The sequence below is a fragment of the Salmo salar genome, chromosome 03 (genome assembly GCF_965601325.2).
Source record: "Salmo salar chromosome 03, fSalSal1, whole genome shotgun sequence".
Lineage (NCBI taxonomy): Eukaryota > Metazoa > Chordata > Actinopteri > Salmoniformes > Salmonidae > Salmo > Salmo salar.
Window position 1 is genome coordinate 13,052,881 of NC_138293.1, and position 21,746 is coordinate 13,074,626.

The 21,746-nt window shown below is 46.0% G+C and overlaps 1 protein-coding gene across 1 annotated transcript; it reads right to left on the reverse strand.

The window, feature by feature from the left end:
- Positions 1-671: 671 nt before the first annotated feature.
- On the reverse strand, positions 672-18,632 carry zbtb41 (zinc finger and BTB domain containing 41). Its single transcript, XM_014189792.3, has 11 exons — positions 18,489-18,632; positions 16,728-17,997; positions 15,387-15,594; positions 14,388-14,457; positions 6,820-6,967; positions 5,457-5,586; positions 4,251-4,346; positions 3,919-4,025; positions 3,639-3,744; positions 2,843-2,931; positions 672-1,617 (listed from the first exon to the last, which is right to left on the reverse strand). Exons 2-11 carry the CDS (start codon positions 17,965-17,967, stop codon positions 983-985), a joined length of 2,829 nt encoding a protein of 942 aa, XP_014045267.1. The 5' UTR covers positions 17,968-17,997; positions 18,489-18,632; the 3' UTR covers positions 672-982.
- Positions 18,633-21,746: the final 3,114 nt, after the last annotated feature.

Below are 21,746 nucleotides of genomic sequence, written 5' to 3' on the forward strand. Positions count from 1 at the left end.
AGGAGCCCGCTGGGTGTAGGGACGTCACCCCTAGACGCTGATCTTGGATCAGTTTTGCATTTCCCCTACTGATGGTGTAATTGGTTATGGTTACTATTGGGGGAGGGGAATCTGATCCTAGATCTGTACAGGGGAAACTTCACCCCGGAGCAACAGGCTGACAACACCATGATTGATTGTTACTCTAAAATTCTGTGGTAACTGGTAAGGAACATGTGGAATATTATGGAACTTGATTTGCATGGGGTAAATGCGTTCTATAATACTTTAATTCAATTTAAATTGTGAATAAATAGCCAGATTACACCTGTAAGATTCAGACTTACAGCCAGCTTTTTAAAAATGAGACACCCTGTTCTGGAATTACCTTTTGTAATCAATCAGGCTCCTGTCACAATATACATCACTCACTCACTCACACTAATTTATGGAATGACAGAGATCTGAGGCTTTTGTGTGACAAGAGAAACTTTAAAAAGTGCTCTTTGAACCCAATATGATGAAAGAGTTGGGGCTCAATCAAGGTGGTGCAACGTTTGGACGATCGCAGATATAAATATCACAAATGGAGCTGATGAGATTCCCTGTTCCACACGGCTGACAACGAGATCTGTTCGACACCATCTGTTTCTACCAGAGCGTTCTCCCCTAAATAAGCTGCAGAGGTTAAAAGAGCAGGACGATCACATTTTATTTTAAGGCTAGCTACATAAATACTTCATAACCCATACATAACCCATTCATAACAGATTCATAACCCATTCATAAACTATACATAAGCCATGCATAAGCAGTGCATGAGCATTTTGTGAATGCTTACGTTAACAACCACACCCTTCAAATAAACGTTACCTCTATGGGCTTATACAGTTTCGTATGGGTTATAAATGTGTACTGTATGGATTATAAATGTGTTATAATGTCCTTATGTAGGTACCCTTTAAATAAAATGTTGCCAAACGGGAAGTATAGAGAGGCATTATCAATGGGCGACATGGTCCGAGTTGGAGATGTTCTGGACGGGGGTGGCAGAGTCCAGGCCCAGCAGGGTACCCAGGTATGACTGATCCCTGGGGTCCAACATCTGGTCAGGCTGCACCGGGTGAACAATGTTGGCCGGCTGGGGGGTAAGCGTGTACTTCTCCAGGAACGCCAGCTCCGTGGCAGTCTGGTACCCCCCAGCTGTCTGCTGCTGCCCCTGACCTTGGGGCGGGCAGGTTACATGTCCCCCCAGGTCACCCTGTACCCCCGAGACCACCCTGGGCATCTGGACGGGCACCAGCGTGACAGGCACACATACGTCGGAGGGGACATTCTGGAGAACGGTCTTGGGTTCAGCCCGGTACACTTTGGAGGGGCCGTGGGTATTATAAGGCAGGGTCACCATCTTGTCCTCTGTCAGCACCACCGGAGGCTGCTGGTGGTGCTGCTGCTCAGTGGACTTAGCACCGTGTACATGGTCCATATGGTACTTCAGCTTGTCTTTCCTCTTAAAGGTGGCGCTGCAGTGCGGGCAGTTAAAGGGGCGGGCGTCCGAGTGGATCACCATGTGCTTGGTGAGGGTCTTCTTAATGCGGAACGTCTGTTGGCACACGGGGCATCGGTAAGGTTTTTCACCTTGCAAAAGACATGACGGAAGTTAGTTGGGCAAACATAGTATTACAGATAGAGGATAAAAAGGGGAGGGGAGAGGTAGAGGAGAGGTAGAGGGGAGATAGAGGGATGGGGAGGTAGAGGGATGGGGATGGGGAGGTAGAGGGATGGGGGAGGTAGAGGAGAGGTAGAGGGGAGGTAGAGGGATGAGGAGGTAGAGGGATGGGGAGGTAGAGGGATGGGGGAGGTAGAGGAGAGGTAGAGGGGATGGAGGAGGTAGAGGGATGGGGGACGTAGAGGAGAGGTAGAGGGGAGGTAGAGGAGAGGGTGGAGGTAGAGGAGATAGAGGGGAGGTAGAGGGGAGGGTAGAGGAGATAGAGGGGAGGTAGAGGGGAGGGTGGAGGTAGAGGAGATAGAGGGGAGGTAGAGGGGAGGGTGGAGGTAGAGGAGATAGAGGGGAGGTAGAGGAGAAGGTGGAGGTAGAGGAGATAGAGGGGAGGTAGAGGGGAGGGTAGAGGAGATAGAGGGGAGGTAGAGGGGAGGGTGGAGGTAGAGGAGATAGAGGGGAGGTAGAGGGGAGGGTGGAGGTAGAGGTAGAGGGGAGGTAGAGGGGAGGGTGGAGGTAGAGGGGAGGGAGAGGGTGGAGGTAGAGGAAAGGTACAGGGGAGGTAGAGGGGAGGGTGGAGGTAGAGGAGAGGTAGAGGGGAGGTAGAGGGGAGGGTGGAGGTAGAGGAGAGGTACAGGGGAGGTAGAGGGGAGGGTGGAGGTAGAGGAGAGGTACAGGGGAGGTAGAGGTAGAGGAGAGGTACAGGGGAGGTAGAGGGGAGGGTGGAGGTAGAGGAAAGGTACAGGGGAGGTAGAGGGGAGGGTGGAGGTAGAGGAGATAAAGGTAAAGGTTTTTTGGTGGAGGTAGAGGAGATAGATGGGAGGTAGAGGGGAGGTAGAGGGGAGGGTAGAGGTAGAGGAGATAAAGGTAAAGGTTTTGTTGTGGCCCTTTGTCTGTAAAATAGTTTTTAAAAAACAGATGAAAAGCAGACATTCATTGAAGCGTGTGTATAGTGTGATGGCTGCTGGTCTAGGAAATGAAAGCAGGTCGGTATGTTGCCTGCCACACCTATCATCTATTTATTGGACATCTACGTCCACCAAATACATTTGTTCTGTGTTAATATGTCAATAAAGGGTTGATGTGAAAAGAAAGTTATGCTGCCAGGCAAACAGACATTCACAGCTTGTATTGTCATCTTACCTGAGTGTGTTCTGAAGTGCATCTCCAGACTGGACTTCCCTTTGAACTCCTTCTTACAGACCTCACACTGATGCACAGCTGTTTTATACCTATAGAATCCACACATATTTTCCCAATGCTTAGTCTTTTCACAAATAGTCAACTAGACACCATAGAAGATTCTCTTCAACAGTAAAACATTGTTCCATCTGGGTTGTTGGGTTGATAAAATGTAGTATCAATAAATTAATTGTAATTATACCAGTGACAGTGAGTGCAAGAAAATACATTTTCAACGTCTCTTCAACATCTTGTTCTCATAGGGTAGTCACATTTATACCAAAAACTATGTGACTGTATGTATTTGACTGTCCAGATATGGAAGTGAAGTTGTTTTCTGTGCATGTACTGTGAATTTACTTTGTTTTATTGAATATCATGTGAAAATGTGTTTGACGTGTGCTGACTATGCAATTGTTGTTTGTCCAATGCTGTTTATTCTGCCTATTTTCTTCATAATTATTATTATTTATTTTTTTTATTCAAAATCCCTTTGGCGCCTTGGTGCGTCTAAGTCCAGCCTGACACTTTAAATCTAGAACATATTGGTCACGTTCCAGCATGACTACATTGCAGATGTTACGTTTCATCAACCAATGGTTATATGCCACGTCATCAGATTGCTATATTATATGATGTAGTTAGCTGATATGTTAACACCTACTCAGTCATTGTGAGATCTGACATGCACCTGCAATGTAGTCAGCCTGGAACGCGCCCATTCCCTCCATCTCCTTCCACCATCAGGACCACTTACTTCTGCCACACCTTCTCTCCCAGGTGGACACTTTTGTAATGGACGGTCAGGTGATCATGGCGCCTGAAACACTTCCCACACTCCTCACACTGGTGGGCTTTCTCCCCTGATAACAACCAAGGGAGATTCAATTCAATTATTATCCCCGTAAGACAATTCATGTGCAGCATAAAAACATCCAAACAGGTCCAGGACCATATATGAAGAAATAACCCAGGGGAACATTTTACTCTCTTTTGCATGGCTACGGAACATAACACGGAAGGTGTGTATACTGTACCCGAGTGTATTTTCTGGTGTTTGGTCAGATGGTCGTGGCGTATGAACGTCTTTCCGCATTCGTCACACTCGTAGCGCTTGTCGTCGTGGTGGACTCGAAGATGAAGCCTATCAGAATAAAGTTGGGGATTCAAGTTTTTAACAAATGTTAATATTCAATTAAAACAGGCAAACATTTTATTTATTTTGTATTAAATGACAAAATTATGATACAATTATTTTCTCTGGAGAAGACAAAAACTCCCCAATAGAAACCTCCTGAACATGGGAATCCACCCACAGGTGATAGCCAATAAGAACTAGGTACGTCATGAACTGCCCAAGCATATTGACCTATAAGAGCTGCCGTGGCGGAAACTCTGTCCACAGATACTGCAGAGGTGAGGTTTCTCTCCGCTGTGAATCCGCAAATGTTCTCTCAACGTTGTCCTACGGACATAAAAAACAACCACATTACAATCAATGGAGTTAGATTGATAGTAGACCAGTCACTAAAGTTGAGACTGTTACCATGTGAGCAGTGAGAGATAGACACAATACCACTGTAAGGTTCTGCTTTTCTTTTCTTAGTCAACCTTGAGTTATTTTCTGTGTTCTTGAACGTAGCCCTGTTTCTTTGTGTTCTGGAACGTAGCCCTGTTTCTTTGTGTTCTGGAACGTAGCCCTGTTTCTTTGTGTTCTGGAACGTAGCCCTGTTTCTTTGTGTTCTGGAACGTAGCCCTGTTTCTTTGTGTTCTGGAACGTAGCCCTGTTTCTTTGTGTTCTGGAACGTAGCCCTGTTTCTTTGTGTTCTGGAACGTAGCCCTGTTTCTTTGTGTTCTGGAACGTAGCCCTGTTTCTTTGTGTTCTGGAACGTAGCCCTGTTTCTTTGTGTTCTGGAACGTAGCCCTGTTTCTTTGTGTTCTGGAACGTAGCCCTGTTTCTTTGTGTTCTGGAACGTAGCCCTGTTTCTTTGTGTTCTGGAACGTAGCCCTGTTTCTTTGTGTTCTGGAACGTAGCCCTGTTTCTTTGTGTTCTGGAACATAGCCCTGTTTCTTGTGTTCTGGAACGTAGCCCTGTCTTTCATTTTTGTTCATTGATTTCAACCTGTGTTCATTTCTCACCTGGTCTCATCAGCTCCATATTTAGTTCAGTTCTTTCTCTTTATATCATTGTGAGGTATTGTTTGTTTTTGACTGCCTGCCTGTGTTTGACCTTTGCCTGCCTGTGTTTGACCTTTGCCTGCCTGTGACCACGGCCTTCTGCGAAGTCTTAATAAACATTTGCTGCGCTCTGCGTGTGAATCTACACCTTTTTCTCCCTGAGTATTCATTACAACCACCACCAAAAATAATTGTTAAAAAGAAGTTGGTTAAAAGTTTTGTTAAAAGTTATAACATTAGTAGTTGTTGTGTTAAAAAACATAGAAGTTCAATGTAATCACACTTACATGTGCAGTATTCTAAGCACTGCTGTTTATTTTAGTATTTTTATTTATAATTTTCCCACAACACAAAAAAAATAACATCAACCTGTTTATTGTAGTTGTGACAATCCTACCTCTCCCTCACTGACTTCCCACAGATTAAGCAGGTCCATTTTCTCTTGCCCCCGTGTGTACATTCAATGTGCCTCTTCCTGTTACCCGTGTCGTTGAACTGGCGGCCACAGATGTCACATGGGAACGGACCTGTGGACAGAGTCAAAGGTCAATTCAATATCCTTGTGTCACAGCCTTACTTTTCAATCCAACAGCAACATCTGATCATTGATTAAAGCTACGCTTCTACAAACTTGATAGCATTCTCTTCAATGATTATACAAGCTTTTCCTTGACTCCCAATGTTTTTGAGGACAATAAACCCGAACGTGGTATTTGTATTTATTTTGGATCCCCAATAGTTCCTGCCAATCGAGCAGCTTCTCTTCTCTGGGTGCAGCAACATTAAGGCAGTTTATACAATTGAAAAAACATTACAATACATTCACAACAGATTTCACAACATATTAAGTGTGTGCCCTCAGGCCTGTACTCTACTACCACATATCTACAACACAAAATCCATGTGTACGTGTGTGTATAGTGTGTATGTTATTGTGTGTGTATGCAGGTGTCAGTGCCTATGTCTGTGTCTCTTCACAGCCTCCGCTGTTCCATAAGGTGTATTTTTATCTGTTTTTTAAAATCTGATTCTACTGCTTGCATCAGTTACTTGATGTGGAATGGAGTTCCATGTATTCATAGCTCTACGTAGTACTAGTCTATTCTGTGCTGCCCTGTTCGGAGCCAATTGAAATTGTCCTATGTTTCTCATTGTGGCACCTAACCACACGACTGAACAGTAGTAGTCCAGATGTGGCAAAACTAGGGCCTGTGGAACCTGCCTTGTTGATTGTGCTGTTAAGAAGAAATGTCGCCTAAAATGTAATTTAAGGTGCTCCAAAGCTTTTAACTATCATTCTTTATATCATTTATTTTTGTTTCATAGTATAGTTTCTTCTTCTTTTTATTCAGTTTAGTCACATGATTTCTCAATTTGCAGTACGTATGCCATACCTTTTGCCTCATCCCTCTCAACCATACAATTTTTCAATTCCTCATCAATCCAAGGGGATTCAACAGTAACACTTAGGGCATATAGCTTAAACGTATTATTACTTGTTATAACCATGATAATGCTTTATACATGAACTTATAATATGTTACGCCTTTCAACTGGCTCAAAATGACAGATAATAACCGATTCATCACTTTACTAACAAATTATAAGCAGTTCATTCATACTTTTTTCAAGGCTAATAAAGCATTATGATCCATCATAATGCATTATATCTGTACGCCTAAAGTCAAGAGGTACAATACATTTATCTATTATCTAAATAGGTTGGATGAAGCAATTCAATTACATTTCCCATTCATTACCTAAATGGTACTTTTCTTGATGCTTCAAGCGGGCAAACCTGGACTTGAAGTAGTCGTCGCAGAAGGCACATTTGAAGGGTCGGTCTTGCGTGTGTAAAATCATGTGCTCCTCCAGATGGGGTCTACGTGTGAAAGACTTGTGGCAGATCTGAACCAGGAAGAGCAGAGTGAAGATGATTCCAGAATACACTGACTGTACTTGCAGAATACACTGACTGTACTTGCAGAATACACCGACTGTACTTGCAGAATACACTGACTACTTGCAGTGAATGTGAAAATGTGTCATTCTGTGGACAATGTGTATCATTCTGTGGACTATGTGTATCATTCTGTGGACTATGTATTATGTGATGTGTACAGATGTAGGATCTTAATTTGAGCCAGTTCGCTACAGAAGGAAAGTAATCCTGCAGCAACAGGAAATGTGAATTATTATGTGGATTATAATTCATGGACACACATTTTTGTAGGGGTTGATACATTATGCTATACTAAGGGAAAAATAAGTCTGACATTTCTATGTGGAAATTACAGACACCAGAAACCCTTTTAAACCTCAAATACACTACAGGTTTCAATTTCCTGCATTGCATCTGTAGGTATATATTATACAGTGGTCCTTGTGCGTAAATATTGCATCACCCATCTCATATGTATATACTGTATTCTATACTATGCCACTGTATCTTAGTCCAATGCCACTCTGTGTCACAGTATCCACAGAAGATGGCGCCCCTCCTCGGTCGGGCGGCGCTCGTCGTCGCTGGTCTACTAGCTGCCACCGATCTATGTTTCTGTGTTCTTTGGTTTTTGTCTGTCTAGGTCCGCACCTGTTTCTTGTCTGTCATTAGTGGGGGGGTATTTAGTTTGTTCCTTGGTGTTCTGTATTCGTGTGGGATTATTTGTATGTCGACGGGCAGTGATTTTGTGTACGCTGTTTTGTGTTTTCAGCGTGGTGCATTCTATATTTTTATTGCCGGGCTGCGCCCCGTGCGTTATGATTTTTGGATAACCTTTTCCGTTTGGGTGTTGTGCGCACCCTGTGCCTTTTGATCACCTTTGTTTCGGTGGAAATAAACTTCGGCACTATTGGACCTCAATCTGCTGCTCTTGACTCTGCCCCTTCTCCCTGCCCTTAAGGAAACATGACAGAATCCCGCACCAGAACGATGGAGTCAGCAGGAGCAGAAGCGCCGTCAGTAGCGGAGCAGGTGTCACAACACGCCAGCCTCCTTCACAGTCTGGGCTCGGCGATGGACCAGGTGCTAGCCCGATTGGAGAGCTGGGAGAGAGGTGCTTCCCCCACCAGACCAGCTCCGGTTCCGCAGCCGGCGCCACTACCGACACCCACTGAAGCGGGCGCAAGCGGAATCCGGATTACGCCTCCGAGTGAATTTGATGGGACGGCCGCAGGGTGTAAGGGGTTCTTGCTCCAGATAGAGCTTTACCTGGCGACCGTCCGCCCCTCTCCCTCCGACGAAGAGAAAGTGAGCGTCCTCGTCTCTTGTCTTATGGGTAGAGCCCGGGAATGGGCCAACGCGGTCTGGGATGGCCCAGACTCGGCTCGGGGTGACTACCCGGAGTACGCTTCCGGGCGGTATTCGATCATCCCCCGGAGGGCAAGGCAGCGGGTGAGCGGTTATTTCATTTGAGACAGGAGACGAGGAGCGCTCAGGACTTCGCCCTGGAGTTCCGGGCTCTCGCCGCTGGATCGGGGTGGAATGAGCGGGGCCCTGATAGATCATTATCGATGCAGTCTCCGAGAGGATGTCCGCCGGGAGCTGGCTTGTAGGGACAACACCATCACCCTAGACCAACTGGTGGATTTGTCCATCAGATTGGACAACCTGCTGGCTACCCGGGGACGTTCCAGTCGGGGCTTGTTCGTTCCACCTCCCAGCCCTCCTGCTCCAACGCCCATGGAGATGGGAGGAGTTGCTTCAAGGAGGACCGGAGGGGGGGGCCTCTCCTGCACCCACTGTGGGTGCAGAGGACACACTGCGGACCGGTGCTGGAGGGGTCCACCCGGGAGTTCAGATGGCAGGCCGAGCACTACATCGACCCCCCAGGTGAGTCAGCACCAGCCACACCCAGAGCCCCCTGTCGACCACATGTACACCTCAGTCTGTTTTCCCGATTTTTCCCCTCACTTCCAGTATAAGGCACTAGTAGATTCAGGTGCAGCTGGGAGTTTTATGGACCGTGGGGTCGCTAATAAGTTAGGGATTCCCCTGGTTCAGCTGGACCACCCCTTCCCTGTGCACGCCCTAGATAGTCGATCGCTAGGGTCCGGCCAAGTGGGGGAGGTTACTGTGCCACTGGTTATGGCGACGTGGGGGGGTCATGTGGAACGTATCAGCCTATTTCTCATTGACTCCCCGGCGTTTCCGGTGGTACTGGGAATCCCCTGGCTAGCCACTCACAACCCTCAGATTTCGTGGAGGCAGAGGGCTCTTAAGGGGTGGTCGAGGGAGTGCTCAGGTAGGTGTATAGGAGTTTCCATCGGTGCAACCACGGTGGAAAGTCCAGACCAAGTCTCCACCGTGCACATTCCCTCTGAATATGCCGATTTGGCTATCGCCTTCAGTAAAACGAAGGCGACTCAATTACCCCCTCATCGACGAGGGGATTGTGCGATAAACCTCCAGGCTGACGCAGCCCTTCCTAGGAGTCACGTGTATCCTCTGTCTCAGGAGGAGACAGTGGCTATGGAGACATATGTCACTGAGTCTTTGAGACAGGGATACATTCAGCCATCCAAGTCACCCGTCTCCTCAAGCTTCTTTTTTGTGAAGAAGAACGAGGGGGGTCTGCGCCCGTGCATTGATTATAGAGGTCTAAATTCTATCACGGTGGGTTTCAGTTACCCGCTACCTCTCATTGCTACGGCAGTGGAGTCATTTCACGGGGCGCGCTTCTTCACCAAACTAGATCTCAGGAGCGCGTATAACCTGGTGCGTATCCGAGATGGAGACGAGTGGAAAACCGCATTTAGTACCACATCTGGCCATTATGAGTACCTCGTCATGCCGTATGGGTTAAAATATGCTCCCGCTGTCTTCCAATCCTTTGTGGACGAGGTTCTCAGAGACATGCTCGGACAGGGTGTGGTGGTGTACATCGATGACATCTTGATCTACTCCGCCACACGCACCGCGCATGTGGCTCTGGTGCGTAAAGTGCTTGGGCGGCTGCTGGAGCATAACCTATACGTCAAGGCTGAGAAATGTGAGTTCTACAAACGAGCGGTCTCTTTTCTGGGATATCGCATTTCCACCATAGGGGTGGTGATGGAATGTGACCGCGTTACGGCTGTGCGTAATTGGCCAACCCCAACCACGGTGAAGGAGGTGCAGCGGTTCTTGGGGTTCGCCAATTATTACCGGAGGTTTATCCGGGGTTTTGGTCAGGTGGCGGCTCCCATTACCTCACTGATGAAGGGGGGTCCGGTGCGACTGCGGTGGTCGGCAGAGGCGGACAGAGCCTTCCGTCGTCTGAAGGTTCTGTTTACCGACGCTCCGGTGCTGGCGCATCCGGATCCCTCTTTGCCATTCATAGTGGAGGTGGACGCGTCCGAGGCTGGGGTAGGAGCAGTGCTGTCGCAGCGTTCGGGCGCTCCTCCGAAGCTCCACCCCTGCACATTCTTTTCCAAGAAGCTGAGCCCGGCGGAGCGCAACTATGATGTGGGGGACAGGGAGTTGTTAGCCGTGGTCAAGGCTTTGACGGTGTGGAGACATTGGCTTGAGGGGGCACGTCACCCTTTTCTCATCTGGACCAACCACCGTAACCTGGAGTACATCTGGGCAGCGAGGAGACTTAATCCTCGTCAAGCCAGGTGGGCCATGTTCTTTACGAGGTTCCAATTTACACTCTCATACATTCCGGGTTCCTGGAACCGGAAGGCCGACGCACTGTCGCGTTTCTATGACACCGAGGAGCGGACCATCGATCCTACTCCCATACTCCCTGCTTCCTGTCTGGTGGCACCGGTGGAATGGGAGGTGGATGCGGACATCGAGCGGGCGGGTCAGTCAGAACCTACTCCACCTCAATGTCCCGCGGGTCTGAAGTTCGTTCCGCTTGGTGTTCGCGATCGCCTGATCTGATGGTCCCACACTCTACCCTCCTCGGGTCATCCTGGGGTGGAACGGACAGTGCGGGGCCTGAAGGGAAAGTACTGGTGGCCCACCTTGGTTGAGGATGTAAAACACTATGTCTCTTCCTGTTCGGTGTGCGCCCAGTGCAAGGCTCCTAGGCACCTGCCTCGAGGGAAACTACAGCCCCTCCCCATTCCACAGCGACCTTGGTCTCACCTCTCGGTGGATTTCCTCACGGATCTCCCGCCGTCCCAGGGGAACACTGTGATCCTGGTCGTTGTGGACCGGTTCTCGAAGTCCTGCCGTCTGCTCCCTTTGCCCGGTCTTCCTACGGCCCTACAGACCGCGGAGGCCCTATTCACCCATGTCTTCCGGCACTACGGGGTGCCCGAGGACATCGTATCTGATCGTGGTCCCCAGTTCACTTGCAGGGTGTGGAGGTCGTTTATGGAGAGGCTGGGGGTCTCGGTCAGCCTGACCTCGGGTTTTCACCCCGAGAGTAATGGGCAGGTAGAACGCATTAACCGGGATGTGGGCAGGTTTCTGCGGTCGTATTGCCAGGACCGGCCAGGGGACTGGGCGAGGTTCGTGCCATGGGCCAAAATGGCCTAGAACTCTCAGCGCCACTCCTCTACTAACCTGTCACCTTTCCAGGTTGTATTAGGGTATTAGCCGGTCCTGGTGCCATGGCAGCAGAGCCAGATGGAGGCCCCTGTGGTGGAGGAATGGGTACAGCGCTCTAAGGAGACCTGGAGTACTGTCCAGGAGTGTTTGAAGCGGGCGATAGAACGACAGAAGGAGAGCGCTGACCGCCGCCGCAGTGAGGCCCCCGTGTATAATCCGGGGGACAGAGTCTGGCTCTCGACCCGGAACCTGCCCCTCCGTCTGCCCTGCCGGAAGCTGGGTCTGCGATTTGTGGGGCCATTCAAAGTCCTGAGGAGAATAAACGAGGTGTGTTATAGGTTACAACTTCCTTCATATTACCGTATTAACCCCTCGTTTCATGTTTCTCTCCTCAGGCCGGTGGTAGCTGGTCCGCTGAGGTGCGGGAGGTCCCTCCGCCCCCCCTGGACATCGGGGGGGGCCCCGGCGTACACAGTCCGGGCCATCCTGGACTCCCGACGTCGGGTAGGGGGCCTGCAGTACCTCTTGGACTGGGAGGGGTACGGCCCGGAGGAGAGGTGCTGGGTTCCGGTGGGGGACATTTTGGATCCTGCTATGCTGCAGGAGTTCCACCGTCTCCGTCCGGATTGGCCGGCGCCTCGCCCTCCGGGTCGTCCCCGAGGCCGGCGTTGGCGCGCGGCTTCAGGGGAGGGGTACTGTCACAGTATCCACAGAAGATGGCGCCCCTCCTCGGTCGGGCAGCGCTCGGCGGTCGTCGTCGCCGGTCTACTAGCTGCCACCGATCTATGTTTCTGTGTTCTTTGGTTTTTGTCTGTCTAGGTCCGCACCTGTTTCTTGTCTGTCATTAGTGGGGGGGGTATTTAGTTTGTTCCTTGGTGTTCTGTATTCGTGCGGGATTATTTGTATGTCGACGGGCAGTGATTTTGTGTACGCTGTTTTGTGTTTTCAGCATGGTGCATTCTATATTTTTATTGCCGGGCTGCGCCCCGTGCGTTATCATTTTTGGATAACCTTTTCTGTTTGGGTGTTGTGCGCACCCTGTGACTTTTGATCACCTTAATTTCGGTGGAAATAAACTTCGGCACTATTGGACCTCAGTCTCCTGCTCTTGACTCTGCCCCTTCTCCCTGCCCTTAAGGAAACGTGACACTCTGATATATTATATATAAATAACACATCCTAGATCTGAATGAATGAAATAATCTTATTAAATACTTTTTTCTTTACATAGTTGAATGTGCTGACAACAAAATCACACAAAAATAATCAATGGAAATCCGATTTATCAACCCATGGAGGTCTGGATTTGGAGTCACACTCAAAATTAAAGTGGAAAACCACACTACAGGCTGATCCAACTTTGATGTAATGTCCTTAAAACAAGTCAAAATGAGTCTCAGTAGTGTGTGTGGCCTCCACGTGCCTGTATGACCTCCCTACAACGCCTGGGCATGCTCCTGATGAGGTGGCGGATGGTCTCCTGAGGGATCTCCTCCCAGACCTGGACTGGTGTGCTAGCTTTGGCGAGCACATGGAGGGCTGTGCGGCCCCCCAAAGAAATGCCACCCCACACCATGACTGACCCACCGCCAAACCGGTCATGCTGGAGGATGTTGCAGGCAGCAGAACGTTCTCCACGGCGTCTCCAGACTCTGTCACGTCTGTCACGTGCTCAGTGTGAACCTGCTTTCATCTGTGAAGAGCACAGGGCGCCAGTGGCGAATTTTCCAATCTTGGTGTTCTCTGGCAAATGCCAAACGGCCTGCACGGTGTTGGGCTGTAAGCACAACCCCCACCTGTGGACGTCGGGCCCTCATACCACCCTCATGGAGTCTGTTTCTGACCGTTTGAGCAGACACCTGCACATTTGTGGCCTGCTGGAGGTCATTTTGCAGGGCTCTGGCAGGGCTCCTCCTGCTCGTCCTTGCACAAAGGCGGAGGTAGTGGTCCTGCTGCTGGGTTGTTGCCCTCCTACGACCAAAACATCAGCCAGGAAGCATAGGAACTGAGAAGTGGTCTGTGGTTACCACCCGCAGAACCACTCCTTTATTGGGGGTGTCTTGCTAATTGCCTATAATTTCCACCTGTTGTCTATTCCATTTGCACAACAGCATGTGAAATTTATTGTCAATCAGTGTTGCTTCCTAAGTGGACAGTTTGATTTCACAGAAGTGTGATTGACTTGGAGTTACATTGTGTTGTTTAAGTGTTCCCTTTATTTTTTTGAGCAGTATATATTCTTAATCCATTACTTACTTAGATTTACGTGTTTTTTGGGTATATGTTGTAAAACTGTTAAGATATTACTTGTTAAATATTACTGCATAGTCGGAGCTAGAAGCAGAAGCATTTCGCTACACCCGCAATAACATCTGCTAAACCCGTGTATGTGACCAATACATTTGACATGATTTGATTTTGACTCAACTTCTAAAAGACATCTCATTTCATATGGCTATGCAATGACGTCACTTGAACTTGATGAGCTAATGGTTGTGAAACTACCATGTGGCTCAGTTGATAGAGCACAGCGCTTGCAACGACAGGGTTGTGGGTTAGATTCCCACGGGGGGGGGGACGAAAAATGTATGCAAGTGTATTTGGATAAGAGCGTCTGTTAAATGTTAAAACCAAACTTCTTAGGCTCAAAGTGTTGATATTGATCAGCGAGAGACATTCATATTATAAGGGCTCAAGGTGAGTGATCCCTTCAAAATATGATTGTAGTCTGAATCTTGGGGCTAGCATTTTACTCCTTACATCATTTTCTATACTGTGTCCGTTATAGGAAACATTTTCTTTTTTTGGATTGTGTTTCATAAAATAAAACAAGTCAAATCTTACATCACACTTCCATCCATCGTTCTTCTTCCTCCTCATGGCCAGGAACTCCTGAATGTGGTCCGGGTGGAACCTGAAAGCACAGTGGTAACACATAGTTAGTACACACTTGACTTCATTATTCATTCCTTTTCACTCCTTGGAGAGCAGAGGGCCTCCATATAAACACGCAGTACAACATTGACCTGTCTGGATCCCTTTGACACTGAACTGCGCTGTGACACGTGTCCACAAGGTGGTAAAGCAAATTATTTTAACTTTAAGTACACTACATAGAACTAGGTGAGAAAAGGACACGACTGGTGGACTACAGTGTAATCCATTTAATTCAATAAACTGTTTATCCCTGAAGAGCAATGAAATAATCCCCATTATAGAACTGCTAATAACATCTAGATCAGGGCATATAATGATCAACTCAGATTACTATTAACCAGAAACCCCTTTACCCTGAAAGACTACAAACAAACTTTAAACTCATCTAGCAATGGTTTCCTTGAGCCAGATTAAGCCTAGTAATTGACTAAAACACACTTTCAATGGAGAATCTCCATTGACTGATTGTTAATCTAGGACTAGGCTTAATCTGGATCTGGGAAACCAGCCCGTAGTTTGGAAGGGCTGTTAATAAGGTTTCAATTCAACCACTAAATAAATAACCTCATCGTTTTTAATTCATACGAACATGATTTTAATCATTTGAATTTAGAGTGATTATTTTACTAAAAACTCAATTGTTAGGGATTTATAATAATCTAAATATATAATATGTATAAGAGTGTAATGTGAATATCAGGGTTGGGGGTCAAGTCCATTTCAATTCAGTCAATTCGGGAAGTAAACTGTAATTCCTATTCCAACTCAAATGTTCCTCAAAGCTTCTCTATTAGAAAAATGTGGAATTGGAATTTCTGTTTACTTCATGAATTGGCTGAATTGAAATGGAACTGACCCCAACCCTGGTGAACAGAGAATGATGATGGGACAGGAACGAAGGCTCGCCTTCTGACGTGTTTGGCGAGGGTCTTTTTGCTGGCGTGGAGCTTGTTGCAGAAGGAGCACTTGTGGTCCTTCTTCTGGAATGGGGCGTCACTGGCGTGCTTCTTCTTGTGTACAGTGAGGTTCGACTTGGTGGAGTAACACTGCAGACACACGTCACACTGGAAGGGCTTCTCTCCTGTGTGTACCCTGGTGTGACTCTCATACTTCCCTATGGAAAATACAGAGAAAAACATCATATTATTATGAGTTATAATAAAGTATTCGGTCCATGTTATGGCTAGGCTCAAAAGACAGATAAGTGGTGCACAACTCCAGCACAGATAGAACAATGACACAGATATTTCACTGGATGTTTAAATGTGAAGCATCCGCTTGGCATTTCCACTCACTAACAAATATGGTAGTGAGAGGAAGCCCAATGGCGGGCAGTGAGAGAAGATGGAACAAGATGGAGTTTGGCCGACATTCTGCAAATTTTCTCATCGATGAAACATTTGATCTCAATACAGTTTTCTGTTCCCAAAATTAGAATCGGTTATAGACAGAGTGGACAATTTTTTTTATTTTATTTAACTTGGCAAAACAGTTAAGATTACATTACAGCCGAGAAACAGTGGGTTAACTGCCTTGTTCAGGGGCAGAACAACAGATCTTTACCATGTCAGCTCGGGGATTTAATCTAGCAACCTTTCAGTTACTGGCCCAACGCTCTAACCACTAGGCTACCTGCCGGACTAAGGATTATAAACTTTACTCTTCGCAAAAGTAAAAAAAATAACGACGTTTAGGACTGCAAGTGTGAATTGAGTTATTGCACAAGCGCACTTCACAAAGTAGACGTTCTCTAACGGAAATATGCAGATGATGCTAGAACGCGCCAATAGGATCTCGCTAGCTCGTGCTTTCCTCTGCCCACCTCCTTGCTTGTTCTGCCCACTATGGGGGCAGCAGGTAGCCTAGTGGTAAGAGCATTGGGCCAGTAACCGAAAGGTTTCTGGATCGAATCCCCAAGCTGTCGTTCTGCCCCTGAAGAAGGCAGTTAACCAAGTGTCATTGTAAATAAGAATTTGTTCTTAACTGACTTGCCTAGTTAAAAAAAAATCTAACACTTGTGGTTGGTTATGTATTAATTATTTAATATATTATTATTGTTTAATATCTTATTATTATGTTGAATGTTGGTTATTGTTTCATACTATATTATTATTATTATTATGTTGTTGTTGTCATGTATGTTATTCATCTGTTGTTGTATAATATCAGCTCAGAAACAACTGCCTACATAAATCCAATGTAATCAGTGCAATACATTTAAATAAACTCTTTAAGGACAGTACCTACCTGTGCGGTCAAAGGTCTTGTCACACTTGGGGCACTTGAGCGTCTTCTTGCTTACGCTCTGGATGATGACAGGAGCCAGTCCCTCTGGGTACACTGTTCCATAGTTAGAACCATTGGCAGCCTGACTATATACCTCCACCTCATTGACTGTCTGGTGTTCTGTTGTCTCCACCTCTGAACTCTCACCGCTCTCTCTTGCTCCCCGTACTAACGCACTTTGACGTTCCTCCACCATCTCCTCCTCCTCCCTCTCCTCTTCCGCCTCCTCACCCTCGGTTGGGGTGAGTGCATCTCCTGTGTCGGATATGTGCTTTGGTTTTCTCCCATCTTCTTGTTCTTCTTCATCTTCCTCGTCGTCTTCCTCTGTGGTGTTTAGGTCTCTACTAGCGGAGTCTTGATGTAGCTTCCCCTCCGTTGCACCGGCGCTGTCTGCGTCACCTCTCTCCAATTTAGCGGGAACTCTCCTCCTGCGGGCAGACCTCCGGGTCGTGGTTACCGTAGTAGTAACCTCTTGATTGACCTCCTTTTCTCTGGCGTCTCCCTCGGTGCTGCTACTGTGGTTCCTGTTTAAATGGTTCTCCAGAGACTTCTTGTAGCAAAACGTGCGGCTGCAGAATGAACAATGGTGGGCACCAGCCTGGACTGGGCTTTGGACCCCGACACAGTCCGATGGAAGGTCAGAAGCTTTAGAGGTCTTCTCTGAGCTTGGTTCCCCCACGGACTTAATCTCCACTCGGGCAAGCGCTGGCCGGCCATCCCCCTCTCCTGCCAGGAGCTTCACTACATCCATCATGTCCAGGAAGCCGGCCGCTTCAGTCAGGGCAGGGACCTCGCTCTCGGGGATGACGCACTCGGCCGTGTAAAGGAGGTGCAGTAAGTGTTGGAACACGGAATCCTCCACGTGGTCGAGAATCACGTGATTGGCGGTTGGGTTTTTGGTCAGCTCGGCGTGGAAGTAGCTGCTACCGTGCGCCAACATGGCTTTGTGGGCTCTGTAGCGCTTCCCGCCCACACTGACGGAGACGTCGCAGAACCTCTGCTTCGTTCGGTCCTCATTTAGAAACTTGAGGAGGTTGTCGCCATGCTGCATCATGGTCAGGTGCCTCTTTTGTGATGGAGGAACTGTCTCTGAATCAGTCATGGTATTGTTGTCCAGTGAGTCAATTTGCCCACTGACACTAGCACTGACCTTTCCTCTTCTCTTTGGGGGTTGAGGTTGGTTGGGTTTTCTCGTCATCATTATGTTAAATGGGGAACCATTCAAAGAGTTCTGAAAAACAGACATCATTTCAAGAAACTGCCTATGTCAGCAGAAAGTTATGTTGTACATATGTTATTACACAGCCTGTATGGCAAGGTGAGAGGTAAAGACAGATGTAGCTTATAGATGCAGCTGATTATACATGTATTTTGATATTGCATTTACTGTTATCGCCAGCCTTTGATATTTTGGCTAATGTTTTGTGAAAGCCAATGTATGCAGTGTCATGGGTGTATCAACAACTCAACTACTGGCGACGTTGTTATATCGCAAATTCGAACCAACGTAGCATGCAGCCAACTCAATTCAGTTTTGATGTGCAGCAGCAGTTGGCTACAATGTTGCAGTCTCAAATTCGCTATCCACCTCAAGGACCCCTATGTTATGGTCTCTACAACAGCCCCCCCCCCCCCCCCCCCGAAGAGGAGAACGTTGACAAACGACCCTTACTGCCCCTTTGGGAAAGCATTCGTGCAAGTGAATTCATTTTCAAAACCTACCTTAGAAGTGTAAGCACGCTAAGAAAAAAAACGAAATACACTCGTACATCTCTACTATGAGAAAAATAGAAAAATGACAATTTCCTGAATATCGCAAAACGCCCCACCTTCACATTCTTGGGTAAACGTCGCAAACAAACAACGCGCTCGTTCATTGGCTGTTTCAGCTTTTGTCCTCGAGCCCATTGTGTAACAGTAACCAGAGGGAAATGACACACAAAAAGCCGACAGAAACCCTTTGATATTTCTCTCATATTTATGCAGGTACGTGTAAACTGTTTTAAACGGTAACAGCCTTTGTGTGCTTTGTGTTCCTTGATTAACGTGAAGAATGTGCTGAACTGTATCACATGATTCGCCTATGCGACTTTATACTCTATGTGGCATTGTGGGTATTGTAGTGAAATACGACCTAGGGAACCTATCGAGAGAGATGTAGGATGAAAGGATTGTGAACAGTCTCACAGTCATAAACCACTTGAAAATTAATAGAGGAGAATGTTAAAAAAATATTGATTAGGAAAATGAATGATTGGAAACCCATGATAATAATCAAACCGTTCCTCAAACTGGACTTCAACAGTATAGACTCCTTTAATGTTCTGCTCTTATTCACCATTGTTTCAATGACCTACTTGAAATTTGATTTATGACATGTTATTTACATACATTAGACAACGTCATAATGTAATAATAATAATAAACATAATTTCATAATGTCAGCGTCAACACTGATCAATTCATCAGCATCAACAAGTATGGCATGTAAAAACAATACCTCTGTGAGATTTACTGGCATCATGCAAAGGAACTCCCCATGTACGGTATGCTATTGTGGAAAAATTACCCCAGCCATTATCACCTTAACTGCACTAGCTTCGTTCACTTCCGTCGATCTACAGAAATCCCATAACCTACTAGCTATACAATTGTAATGTTATAGCTGAAAAGGGGGAAAAATGAGAAATGATTCACACTGTCTCATAGAATCAGCGACGAAATGAACATTTAGAACTGTATTTGTACTGGCCTTGGTTAAAGCTAAATATAAGATAATTAATCCGTAGGTTATTTTCAATGTGTTGCCACATTTAATAACATAAATGCCAAGTAATAAATAACATGCGATTGTACGCTAAATAGCCATGTTCCCAACTGCTGTCATGCTCTAACTAGCACATGTGCCCAGGGAGACAGTATGAATTAAACCATAGATCACATCAAATTCCTCAAATATTTATCAACGGTATGTTTACATTCAAACCCTGTCTACTGTTATTACATAATGTAGCGATCAAGATGACCATTTAAAATCACAAGTGAACCTTTCGTGTTAGAATAACCCATAAAGTACCTTCTGATCTTCTCAAAACAAATGTTATTTTTTATTTAACCTTTATTTAACTAAAGCAAGTCAGTTAAGAACAAATTCTCATTTACAATGACGGCCTACCAAAAGGCAAAAGGCCTCCTGCCGGGAAGGGGCTGGGATAAAAATATTAAAATTTAGGGCAAAACACACATCACGACCGACAAGAAAGACAACACAACATTACATAAAGAGAGACCTAAGACAACAACATAGCATGGCAGCAACACATGACAACACAGCATGGTAGAAACACAACATGGTAGCAGAACAACATGGTAGCAGAAAAAAACATGGTACAAACATTATTGGGCACAGACAACAGCACAAAAGGGCAAGAAAGTAGAGTCAACAATACATCACGCAAAGCAGCCACAACTGTCAGTAAGAGTGTCCATGATTGAGTCTTTGAATGAAGAGACAAAACTGTCCAGTTTGAGTGTTTGTTGCAGCTCGTTCCAGTCGCTAGCTGCAGCGAACTGAAAAGATGAGCGACCCAGGGATGTGTGTGCTTTGAGGACCTTTAACAGAAGGTGACTGGCAGAATGGGTGTTGTATGTGGAGGATAAGGGCTGCAGTAGATATCTCATATAGGGGGGAGTGAGTCCTAAGAGGGTTTTATAAATAAACATCAACCAGTGGGTCTTGCGACAGGTATACAGAGATGACCAGTACCTGTAACTATAATGTTAAACACTACAGTTTCATCTTAAACCTAATAACTGCTCAGTGTATGGCTAATCAACAAGTAAGCCCATAAACAGAAAAAACTACATTCAATGTCTCTTTTAACCATCTCCTTTGTTTTTTTCCCCCTAACACATACACTACCATTCAAAAGTTTGGGGTCACATAGAAATGTCCTTGTTTTTGAAAGAAAAGCACATTTTCTGTCCATTAAAATAACATCAAATTGATCTGAAATACAGTGTAGACATTGTTAATGTTGTAAATGACTATTGTAGCTGGAATGCCAGTCACTCTGGTAAAAGTAGAAGGGCCTAGAGAGCTGCCCTGCTGTACACCACACTTTACATGTTTGACATTAGAGACGCTTCCATTAAAGAAAACCCTTTGAGTTCTATTAGATAGATAGCTCTGAGTCCATGATATGGCAGAGGTTGAAAAGTCATAGCACTTAAAGTTTTTTCAACAACAGTTTATGGTCAGTAATATCAAAGGCTGCACTGAAATCTAACAGTACAGCTCCCACAATCTTATTATTATCAATTTCTTTCAACCAATCATCAGTCATTTGTGTCAGTGCAGTACATGTTGAGTGCCCTTCTCTATAAGCATGCTGAAAGTCTGTTGTTAATTTGTTTACAGAGAAATAGCATTGCATTTGGTCAAACACAATTTTCTCCAACAGTTTGCTAAGAGCTGGCAGCAAGCTTATAGGTCTGCTGTTAGAACCAGTAAAGGCCGCTTTACCACTCTTGGGTAGCGGAATGACTTTAACTTCCCTCCAGGCCTGAGGACAAAGATTTTCCTCTCGGCTCAGACAAAAATATGACAGATAGGAGTGGCTATAGAGTTAGCTACCATCCTCAGTAGCTTTCCATTTATGTTGTCAATGCCAGGAGGTTTGTCATTATTGATCGTTAACAATTATGTTTCTACCTCTCCCACACTAACTTTACAAAATTCAAACTTGCACTGCTTTTCTTTCATTATTTGTTTTTTTTTATGCATGAATATAATTGCTCACTGTTTGTCGTGGGCATTTCCTACCTAAGTTTGCCCACTTTGCCAATGAAATAATCATTAAATTAATTGGCAACATCAAATGGTTTTGTGATGAATAAGCCATCTGATTCAATGAAAGATGGAGTTGAATTTGTCTTTCTGCCCATAATTTCATTTAAAATACTCAAGTTTTTTTCCAT